This window comes from Odocoileus virginianus, chromosome 29, assembly GCF_023699985.2.
Source record: "Odocoileus virginianus isolate 20LAN1187 ecotype Illinois chromosome 29, Ovbor_1.2, whole genome shotgun sequence".
Taxonomy (NCBI): Eukaryota; Metazoa; Chordata; class Mammalia; order Artiodactyla; family Cervidae; genus Odocoileus; species Odocoileus virginianus.
Window position 1 is genome coordinate 18,079,015 of NC_069702.1, and position 12,330 is coordinate 18,091,344.

General features: G+C 40.9%; 1 protein-coding gene across 4 annotated transcripts in view; it reads right to left on the reverse strand.

Annotated features, from left to right (window-relative positions):
• The window catches only part of GPAT3 (glycerol-3-phosphate acyltransferase 3), a 63,412-nt gene that overhangs the window by 23,430 nt on the left and 27,652 nt on the right, over positions 1–12,330 (reverse strand). For 3 of the 4 annotated variants that reach the window (XM_020892891.2, XM_070458200.1, XM_020892895.2), the window contains one exon: positions 3,596–3,866. In XM_020892891.2, the coding sequence (XP_020748550.1) occupies positions 3,596–3,866 (271 nt within the window). The remainder of the gene's footprint in view (positions 1–3,595; positions 3,867–12,330) is intronic. The other variant, XM_070458201.1, reaches the window with a different exon arrangement.

Sequence of the window (12,330 nt, forward strand, 5' to 3'; positions counted from 1 at the left end):
CCATCTCATCCTCTGTCGTCCCCTTCTCCTCCTGCCTTCAATCTTTCCCAGCATCAGGCTAATTTTTAATCATGGGGACAAAAGGGAAAAAATTCCAATTTTCCTCAAAGAAATTTAAAATGTATAGCAAATGGCAAGGAAGTTTTACTTAAAGGTTCCTTCATAATAAAAACAGCACATTATTTTTTTCCACGTAAATTTAACTGCTGTACCCTTGTGAAGTTCTAAATAGCTCAGAAGTTAGCAAACAGGGCGGCAGACAGGACCTCTCATCTCAACAGACACTTTCTAATTTTTAGAAAGTGCTTTTAATATCTGGGCCAATCACTTCAAAAAGAAAATAGTTGTTTTTAGAAATGTAAATAGAATTACTCGAAAAGAAAAGGCTGAGATTTTAAATCTTTCAAGATAAATAGGGCTTCCTTATAAATTCTTTGTTAAGGTTTTAAACCTTGCTAGAGTCTTGGTTTAATACCTTTTGAGACTGCAGTTTGAAGGTTTGTTTCATTTTCTTTGGACACCATATTTTCACGCCAGCCACTAATGCAATAACTAAAGGACTGCTTAATCTCATCCATCAGTTACACAAGTTTTAAAATACTGCCACCTTACATAATGAATCATTTGCTCCTACACATTAAATCAGAAGAGGTCATATATTTTAACACACTTCACAGCTGGGTTCAAAACTACTGAACATTTTAATTTGCTAAATTAACGGAAAATTCTGTTTTCCAGTGTCAGTGAGCCAACGTGAGAATTCTCAAAGATGACACAAGTTTTCTGGCACATCTGTTTTGCTAAAGAACTTTAGTGAGATACAATTCACATGTCATACAATTCACCTACTTAAAAGTGGCAATTCAATGGTTTTTGGCACATTCACAGAGTTATACCACCATCAACGCAATCAATTTTAGCACCATCTGTGTTTTAAATGCTCACTTTGTAGAAACTACTTTTTTTTAAATTGGAGTATAATTGCTTTACAATGATGCGTTGGTCTCTGCTATACAACAATGTGAATCAGCTCTAAGTATCCATATATCCCCTCCTGAGCCCCTCTCCCAGCCCCCCGCCCCCATCCCACCCCTCTAGGTCATCACAGAGCAGCGAGCTGAGCTCCCTGGACTACGAGCAGCTTCCCACTAGCTATTTTATAAACTATGTCAATGTTGCTCTCTCAATTTGTCCCACTCTCTCCTTCCCCCAACGTCCACAAGTTGTTCAAACTGCTTCTTCTAAAAAGTACTTAGAAAGTAATTCTTTCACATGAAGAGTAGGTACTAACAGGAGGAGCTTCAATTCTGCCATTTTCTTATTTTCTCGGGTGCTTACTCGATTATCCTAAATCTGTGGTTTCTTTGCAAGAATCTTTTATGTCATGTACTTATTTTACGAGTGTAAATTTAAACCAGGAACAGAATCATACCATTATTTGGTGGGCACCTCCAGCAAGTGGAAGCTAACCAACAGAGGAGAGCATCTCAAGCACCCTGGACTGTAAAATCCTCACTCTTTCTTCAGGTTGCCTTGGATACAGTGTCTGACCAATTGAGCAAGTGACGATGTAAGAGCTCATCTATGTATTATTCAACTTGGCTGAAATTTCATTTCTTTATAAAAATAAAATAATATCAATGGAAGGTGCTAATTATAAACAGACTAGAAACTTCCAAAAAATAAAAGTTGAACTATTTTTTTTTTTTTGGGGGGTTGTGCTGGGTCTTCTTGGATGCGTGGGTTTACTCTAGTTGTGGTACGCAGGCTCCTCACTGCAGCAGCTTCTCTTCTTGCGGAACATGGGCTCCAGGGTACATGGAGGCTTTAGCTGTTGCCGTAAATGGGCTAGGCAGATGCAGGTCCCGGCTCCAGAGCACAGGCTCTATAGCTGTGGCTCAAGAGCTTAGTTTCCCCGAAGCATGTGGGACCCTCCTGGCTCAGGGATCGAACCTGTGTCTCCTGCACCAGCAGGTGGATTCTCCACCACTGAGCCACCAGGGAAACTCAAAGCAGAACCATTTCCTTTTTACCCACCAAAGGACAATCTTCTGTGTCCCCAGAGAACATGAACTCCACTTTGGGAACACCGACTTAATGTTCAAGCAAGTATGTCCGAATTTCACTCTGTTATCACAGCTGAGATGATTCCCCAAAGATACCTCCACCGTCTAATTTTTTCTCTCCCCTCCTCTCCCTCCTACCCCCACCATCTAGACACTGGCAACAAGAGGGCAAGAAAAGAGAAACAGCTTGGTAGAAATGTGCCTTTGCCTACACTTAAGCAACCTCTTTCCTTGTAATAAATCTGAGTGAGGCAAGGACAGGCCACCCTAGGGGTGGTCAAGACATTTCAACTCACGTGCCAATTTTAGTTGGCTGGTAGCAACTCCCTGGAAAGCCCTATTGAGAGTACACCAAGGCCACATCCAGGGGAATGAAGCAAGACCATCAGCGACGATGTCATGCCTGGCAGCCGCGTTTCCACCTGCCACCATCATACTAAAGAGACCTCTGCCACTTCCTCCCGCGGCCCGGCTTGTCCTGCTTCATCACTTTTTCTACTTACACTCCACACTGTGGCTCCAGGAAACTGGGCTTTGAGGCTAACTCCTCATGAGGAGGCACCCTCACTTAGAACAAAGGGGACCCAACTGGGGAACTTTTAGTACAAAAGAGAGAGATCAAAATGGAACGAGGTGGAACAAATTCACCCTCCCATATATCTCTCTCCCGTGTGGTAACCACTCTCAGGAATTTTTTTCTCTCCTGTGCAGTTATGAACTGCTACAGACCAGTGAAGAGAGGCAGTCACACTTTGGATGACACTCTGGTGGACATGAAGCTGTACATACTTTCCCTTCTTTTTTCTAACTTCCCTTTTCTATCCATCCTCAGGGATTCCTGGGTGGCTCAGTGGTAAAGAATCCACCTGCTAATGCAGAAGACATGGGTTCGATCCCTGGGTCGGGAAGATCCCCTGGAGGAGGAAATGACAACCTACTCCGGTAATCTTGCCTGAGAAATCCCAGGGACAGAGAAGCCTGGTAGGCTACAGTCCATGGGGTCACAAAGAGTCAGACACTACTTTGCGACTCAACAACATTGAAAATCCACCCTCAAGTTATCTATGACTAAGAAAGCAACATGGATCCAGATGGATATATACTAGATTCTGAATACACACTTTCATTTGGGGAAGATACGAGAGAAGAGATAATATGTCTCTGTGGAGGTCACATTCAATGGTGTTTTCTACTAAAAACGGGAAGGGGTGGGATCACTGCCATTAATACCCTCATGTGATCACTACATACATAATTTAAAAAGAAAGCTGGGGGACTTCCCTGGTGGTCCAGCAGTTAAGACTTCACCTTTCCATGCAGGGTGTGCAGGTTCGATCCCTGGTCAGGAAGCTAATATCCCACATGCCCCATGGCAAAAAAAAAAAAAAAGCCCATAAAGTTGAAGCAATAACGTAACAAACTCCATAAAGACTTTAAAATGGTACACCTCAAAAAAAAAAAATCTTAAGTACATAAAATGAAAGCTGCGCCAGTTGTACCATCATCAAGTTACTGGCAGGGAGACGTACCTCAGAGGCAGCAGAACACAGTAGCGCACAATGACGCCCAGCACCCACACCATGGTGAGCCGAGGACTGATGTACTGGAAATTTACATTGGTCCTTGTGAGGAGATTCCATGACACTAGCTCCTCTGAGGAGAACCTCTGGGTCACTTCGTCTTCCACAATGGCTTCCAACCCCTTCTTGGAGAAATAAAACACGTCAGACAGCTCAAAGTCCCTTCCTCGCAGACCAGACAGCCCTTTTTCCATGGGTGACTCATCTCTTTGGATAATACCTTAAAAGAAAGCATCAGGACATGAGAAAACGCCATAGGACAGAAGAACAACTGATCAAAGAGACTACTTTATGCAGAAGACAAATACATCTAATGGGTAACATGAAGCAGATTTCAGAAATAAAGGATAAGCAACTGCAGTGAGAAAAGGGGCAAAATCACTGAGTCTGCATGAAATGGCTTCTATCCAATGATTTCAATTCATTACAGAGGAATCTCGTCCTCAGTAACTCTCTTGCTTGCATTCATCCCTATGCATCATCAGCAAAAGAACTCACAGAAACAAACTCTCCCCCAAGTATAGACCAAGATTGTGTAGAAACAAAGGTTTATATTTTCCCCAGTAAAAAGCTATAAAGCCAGAAAGTAAGCAAAATGGCAAAATGTATTTTTCATAAATAGCAAAAGGTTGATGTTTTTAATTTGTAAAAATTATTTAATAAGAAAAACATAGGCTCCTGAAAAAAAAATAAGCAAACTTCCTGAACTGAAGTTTAATCAGTATCAGAGAAACAACATAAATAGTTAATAAATATTCAATGCCTTTTTTAGTCATCAAAGAAATGTGAAATCAGACACAGTGGCCTGTTCACATGGTCAAGTCAGCAGCATGTTTGTTTAATGATAAAATTCAAAGACGGAAATGACACAGGTATTCTCATACTCAATTTGTACGAGTTTGGAACTGTATTATTTTCAGTAAATCACGCAAGAGAGGCACTGATGTCAGCTTGTCCTATGCTTGTGCTGTTTAACTCTGAACGCTTGGTTTCAGGCAGTCAGTTAAGAAGCAATCTTGTCAAAATCTGTTTGGCATAAAGAGACTAAAAGTAGTTTTGCTGATGATTATAATTCCAATTCTAGGAAACTGTCATAAGAAAATAATCAGAAATGCAGGCAAGAGTGTTTACTGTAGCATTTTCCATTATAATCGATCCAGACAACACAATATAGTGCATCCATTAAAAGAAAAAAACTATAATGTTAAGTGAAAAAAAGTCAGGATCTAAAACTCTGGTTTACTCAATTCTATGAAATATATACACAGTAAAAATGTCAAGAAGAAAAAAACTAAGAGGTTACTCTGGGCTGTTGGGTTTTCCTCTTTATACTGTTTATTGTACCTCCCATAAAGAAAATAATTCAAAGACTTTTCAAAGTAGCATAAGTTTGTTAAATTGAAAAATGACTAATACTACCCAGTTCTAACCACGTAATAAAAATAATAAATGAGAAGATCTTCACAGAATAAAAAGTAGCTGCATACACAGTGACATGGCTGTCCATCTGTCCCTATGGGGCATATCACAAACAAATTTATGTTCACCTTTAATTAGAAAAGTCAAGAATTAAGATGTTAAATTCCCTGAAAGAAGATTGCCTTTGATTTCCTCCCTTTTCCATTTCCTAGGAAATCAGTAAGGACAGTGGAGGGAGCTATGTTATCTACCTGCTGGAGAACTTGGATGTACATCTAAAGAATAAGCTATAATATACCCATTTTCTTTTTTTTTTAAGAACTGCAGCATAACGGAGTAGAAAATAAAGAGGATGTGAAGTTCAAAGTCAGGTTCTATTAGGACAACCAGCAGGCAGCTCTATGTCCAGGTGTAACTGGTAAGTCACGTAACTTGGTGTCCTTCTTTATAAAATGGGGATGGAGAGCAGTTGGGAAAGTGTTTAGAATCCTTACACTTACTTACTAAAACTTACTCAAGTTTTCTGATTTTACTTTTGGGATTTGGGGTGGTTTTTCTTTCATTTTTGCCCAAAGCAAAGCTAATACCTAACCACCTTAAGAATGAGAGCACTAAAGTAAGTTCTTGAATGATCATTAGATTATCTTCTTCAGTTGCACAGTCCAAGTAGTTTAATCTTGCTTCAATTCTGCAAAGGGTTTAATCAGTATCAGAGAATGAACCAGCGTTCTACTGAATTACCCTCGATTCCATAGGTACTGCAGTATCGCTCAGGGCAGGTGACTCTATCCAATGTGGCCAATATTTAGCAGTAAAAGAGTTTCATTATTTACCAATGTACACTGTTTGTTTTTTTAAGTCTAGAGGGGAGAGATGAACAGTTACTTGGGAAATCGCTGGATGAAACACGCTGGAGACAGGAGTGTGTGTGCCTAGTTGCTCAGTCATTTCTAACTCTTTGCGACCCCATGGACTGTAGCCCACCAGGCTCCTTTATCCATGGGGATTCTCCAGGCAAGGATGCTGGAGCAGGTTGCTTTTTCCTTCTCCAGGGGATCTTCCAGATCCAGGGATCGAACCCAGGTCTCCACACTGCAGGAAGATTCTTGACTATCTGAGCCACCAGCCCTTCTAAAAATAAGCTTTTTCAGAGGACTTCCCAGGTGGTGCTAGTGGTAAAGAATTCGCCTTCCAACACAGGAGACACAGGTTTGATACCTGGGGCAGGAAGATCTCACTGACAAGAAGCAACGAAGTCCTTGTTACACAACTATTCAGCCTGTGCTCTAGAGCCCAGGAGCTGCAACTATGAACCCACCCGCAAACCACTAAAGCCTGCGTGCCCCAGGGGCTGTATTCCACAAGAGAAGCCCACACACTGCATCTGGAGTGTAGCCCCCGCTCCTGCAACCAGAGAAAAGACTGCGCAGCAACGAAGAGCCAGCACAGCCAAAGTGTAAATAAGTAAATAAATAATTTTTAAAATTAACTAAACATTTACAGACTTAGACAATTTGCAAACATCAGAAGAAACAGATAATTCAGTGTAATACGTGAAAGGTGATATTTTTAGAGTTTGCATAATGCAAAACAATGAGAAGAACTAAAGAGCCTCTTGATGAAAGTGAGAGAGGACAGTGAAAAAGTTGGCTTAAAGCTCAACACTCAGAAAACTAAGATCATGGCATCCAGTCTCATCACTTCACGGCAAATAGATGGGGAAGCAGTGGAAACAGCGGCTGACTTTCTTTTTTTGGGCTCCAAAATCACTGCAGATGGTGACTGCAGCCATGAAATTAAAAGACACTTACTCCTTGGAACGAAAGTTATGACCAACCTAGACAGCATATTAAAGAGCAGAGACATTACTTTGTCAACAAAGTTTCATCTAGTCAAGGCTATGGTTTTTCCAGTAGTCATGTATGGATGTGAGAGTTGGACTATAAAGAAAGCTGAGCTCAGAATAATTGATGCTTTTGAACTGTGGTGTTGGAGAAGACTCTTGAAAGTCCCTTGGACTGCAAGGAGATCGAATCAGTCCATCCTAAAGGAGATCAGTCCTGGGTGTTCATTGGAGGGACTGATGTTGAAGATGAAACTCCAATATTTTGGCCACCTGATGCAAAGAGCTGACTCATTTGAAAAGACCTGATGTTGGGAAAGATTGAAGGCAGGAGAAGGGGATGACAGAGGATGAGATGGTTGGATGGCATCACCAACTCAATGGACATGAGTTTGGGTAAACTCTGGGAGTTGGTGATGGACAGAGAGGCCTGGCATTCTGCAGTTCATGGGGTCGCAAAGAGTCAGACACGACTGACTGACTGGACTGAATTGAACTGAACTGACTAATGAAAAACAATAGATACTATATTATTGAAGAATACATACATGTATGGGGGGGCTTCCCTGGTGGCTAAGTTGGTAAAGAATCCACCTGCAATGTGGGAGACCTGGGTACGATCCCTGGGTTGGGAAGATCCCCTGGAGAAAGGAATGGCTACTCACTCCAGTATTCTGGCCTGGAGAATTCCTTGGGGTCACCAAGAGTCAGATATGACTGAGCGACTTTCAATTCACTTCACTTCACTTCACATGTACAGGGGAAGTATGAAAATATGCATAAAAATAATAAACATCAAATCAGAGCAGTAGTTTCAGAGTGTGGCAGGGCAAGTGTTAGTGTGAGCAAGCTCCGGGAGTTGGTGATGGACAGGGAAGCCTGAAATGCTGCAGTCCATGGGGTCACAAAGAGTCGGACACAACTGAGCGATTGAACTGAACTGAACCATGAAATAGAAATTTCCTTTAGCACTATTTCCACAGGAAATTTAAAAATTAAATCTAGTTTGGGATTAATAAAAACAAAAAATTCCTCATCCTGTAGGGACTTAGACAGGGCAACAGGAGGACTTTCTGGGGCACAGGTAATGTTCTATTTCTTGATCTACATGAGAGGTTCATGGATACATTTACTTTGAGAAATACATCAAGTTGTACAGTTATAATTCTGCACCCTTGTCTGTGTATATTATGCTTCAACTTTTTAAAAAAATCATACTTGAGACCTGCTGTACAGTATGGCCTATGGTTAACAATACTGTATCGTACACTTTAAATTTTGTAAATAAGGTAGATCTTATGTTAAGTGTTTTCACAACTATGGGAAAAAAGAAATCGGAGGAGACAGTATCTGTTAATCCTCTATTTTCATGATTTATCTATTACAGGATTAAGTAAATACTACTTCCCTTTAAAAAAAGTGTACTCTGTCTATGTGTGTGTGGGGTGTGTGTGTGTGTGTGTGTGTGTGTGTGTGTGTGTATTCAGTCGTTCAGCCATGTCTGACTCTTTGCGAGCGTATAGCCCACCAGGTTCCTCTATCTACGGGATTATCCTGGCAATAATACTGGAGTGAGTTGCCACTCCCTTCTCCAGGGGATGTTCTGACCCAAGTAGCAAACCCACATCTCCTGAATTGCAGACAGGTTCTTTTACCACTGAGTACTGGGGAAGCCCTTTACTCTATAGCCCCCTACCCAATTATTAAGCAATTGGGCAAGAAGGAGTCTATCTGTCTCAGTACCAAATCCTGGTAACAAGGTTGTTTTTCTGCTATGAGGAGCTCCTCTGAAGGGCTCTGGTCTCGGCAAGGAAGCCAGCCCTACATTCTTCCCTCCCCTGCCCCAATATCCTTTCTGATCCGTAAATGCAATCTGCTTGATTAAAGAGACCAAGGTAAAGTAGCTGTAAAAATTAACTGCGTGCTGTTGGGTTTGGGGAGTGGGGTGGGTCAGAGCTGCTGGGATTAAAGAGCAGAAATATTCAGTGCCAAGCTCCAGAGAGATAAGACCCATGTTTAGTCACTTAGGCGTAGTTCAAGGTCCTGATGCAACGCTAGCAGGCCAAGGCCAAGGATTCCTGAAGACCACTGAGCTCTGTCCTCGTGCTTCTCCAGTTCATTAATCATCACAGATATTAATTAACACACTAACCAGTTCACCAACTATGAAGTTACACAACTGCACAGGTTTCTAGTCCACTTTTTGTCACCTTTTTTCAAAGTAATTTACCAGTAATATGACAAGGCTAAGCTTGAGACATACCATATGCAAAAAATTCCCTGGGCCATTAGAAAAATACAATTTCCAGCATAGAACTTAGGCGATTTGACTGTGCTTCTTCACAGCAAATTCTTTGTGTTTCTGATGACAACTGCTTTCCTTCTTAAGTACCTTTTAAAATCCAGTTTACTGTTATCAACTTAGTTAAGTATAATAATGGTACCTGGATTATGTTTTTTAAAAGTCAAGTTTTTGAGGTGCATGCATACTAAGGTACTTAGAGGTAAAATGACATAGTATCTAGATTAGTTTTAAAATACTTCTACAAAAAAAGATGAAACACTTAAGGTGAGAATATGGTGTTTTTGATTGTTTATCTGTATCCTCTGATTTTCTACATTGCTTACATACTGCACTTCTCATTAAACTTTTAATGAAAAAAAAAACTTCCACAAAGGAAAAACTGAACAAAAAAGGATAGATGAAACAAATCCTTGTTGAATTTGTGTGATGGGTATAATGGGATTAATTGTACTATTCTCTTTACTTTTTAAAAATGAATACTAGATATATATATTTTTAATGTATCTAAAAACTCATTTGAAAAGCCAATTTAGCTGGGAATCTATTTTCTCATCTAAATCAAAAGCACTCATTCATTTGTTCATTCAGTCATTACAGAGAGAGTGCCAGGCCAGGAACTAAAATACACAGAAAGGTGACGGAAAAAAAAATTGGACTTGGCTGCACATTAGACTATCTTTGGTATCTATAAAAATACAGACATGAGTGTGTGCTCAGTCACTTCAGTCGTGTCCAGCTCCCTGTGACCTATGGACTATAGCCCGCCAGGCTCCTCTGTCCATGGGATTCTCCAGGCAAGAATACTGGAGTGGGCTGCCATCCCCTCCTCCAGAAAAATACAGACACCAGGGTCCAATCCCAAATCTAATAAACTAATCATGGGGACTTTGTTGGCGGTCCAGTGGTTAAGACTCCACGCTTCCAATGCAGGGGGCACAGGTTTGATCCCTGGTCAGGGAACTAGGACCCTGCCATATGGTGAGGCCAAAAAACTAAACAAAATAACTACACTTTTAAAAATAAATAGGAATAGAGGAAAAATTATAAGGAAAGACATCAAAATACTAGGTCTTTTCTGAGTAACAGGATTTCACGTGGGTGATTTTTTAAATTTTCTTATTTATACATCTGCCATGTCTAATTTTTCAATTAAGCATATGTATCATTTTACATAGGCTTCCCAGGTGGCTCAGTGGTAAAGAACCTGCCTGACAACACAGGTTCGATCTCTGAGTAGAAAAGATCCCCTAGAGGAGGAAATGGCAATCCACTCCAATATTCTTGCTTAGAGAATCCCATGGATCCTGGCAGGCTACAGTCCATGGTGTTACACAGTCAGACACAACTGAGCAATTGAGCACACACATCATTTTACATAGTGAGAGAAAAGTACTTAAGATGCTGTTTTTAATAAAATGCTGCTTTTAAAAAAACCAAAATGAGATATGTACTGCTACTTACCCTCCACAACGGCTATAATTAAAAAAAGCTCAAAATATCAAGCACTGAAGAAGAGGTTATGGCACTCAGACCCAGCTCTGAGAGCACACAACCATCTTGGAATACCACTTAGCAGTTTTCAACAGTTAAAACACACTTGCTTACCCTGTGACCCGGCAATCCTGCTACAAGGCATGTACAAGAAAAACAAGTAAATAGGTTCACAGCAATGGTCATAGCAGGTTTATCCCTAATGGCTAAAAACTGTAAAATACTCAAACGTCAATCAACACAAGAAAAGGTAAGCAAATTAATATGCATTTGTATGTAAAGAAATATGTGCGTGCAAAGTCACTTCAGTCATGTCCAACTCTTTGTGACCCTATGGACTGCAGCCTGCCATGATCCTGTGTCCATGGGATTCTCCAGGCAGGAATACTGGAGTGGGTTGCTGTGCCCTTCTCCAGGGGATCTTCCCGACCCAGGGATGCAGCCAGCATCTCTTAAGTCTCCTGCATTGGCAAGTGGGTTCTTTACCACAAGTGCCATGTGGGAAGCCCCATATAAAGAAATAGTCCACAGCAATTAATAAAAACCCACTGATTCATGCCACAACAAGGAGAAATTGCATAAACGTTATGCTGGGTGAAAAAACTGATACAAAAGAGCCCAAACTGTATGATTCTATTTTTGTGAATTTCAATAAATGGGAAAAACTAAATGATGATGACAGAAATCATGAGAGGTTACAGCAGGGACTGAGGGATGAGTGCTATCTCCTACAGAGAGGCCTGCGAGAACCTTGAGATGATGAATATGATCTTTAGTTGAATCTGGGGGGTAGTCACATTGGTCTACAAACATGTAAAAATTCACCTTGTTGAACAGCTGATATTTGTACAGTTTAATGTATGCTAATTATGTCTCAGCATTGTGGTTTTTTTTTTAAAGTCTTCACAGGGACTTCTCTGGTGGTCTAGCAGTTAAGACTCCATGCTCCCAACTCAGGGGACACGGGTTCGATCCCTGGTCAAGGAATTAAGATCCCACATGCTGCACGGTACATGGTGTGGCAAAAAAAAAAAAAAAGTCTCCACAGCTTTCAGCTTTTAGTCTCTCAATTAGAGGCTCTAGACAATCACACCTACAATTCCCATGGATATTTTTGTCTTCTCTGCTGACATTTATTGAGTGCTTCCTGATGCCAGACTGTGTGCTAAAACCTTGACACATACACTGACAGAATCCCCATAATCCTGGGAGGTACTGTCTATTATCCCCATTTTGCAGACGAGGAAATTAAGACTCAGTGTGATTAACTTGCCCAGGGCAATTGGGGAGAAAGAGGAATAGAACCAGGATTTAAAAACCAAGCCTGTGACTCTGAAACCAAATGTTCCCTCATATCCTAAATTTCCAAATTCCATGTTACTCTGTCCAACATTTGATCTTTCACAAACCTCAAAGATATTAATTAAGATCTTCCCCCATCAACTCCACATCAGCCTAGTTTTTCCTTGTTAAATAGATGCCCTACTCCAGTAGCGGTTCTTCCTAATATCTCTCCTACCTCGGAAGGAAGAAATGGAACATTGATATGGGAAAATCTATAAGTGGCCTCCATCTGCCATTAATCTGGACACCAACTTGTCACTAACTGACCTAGGCTCAATCATC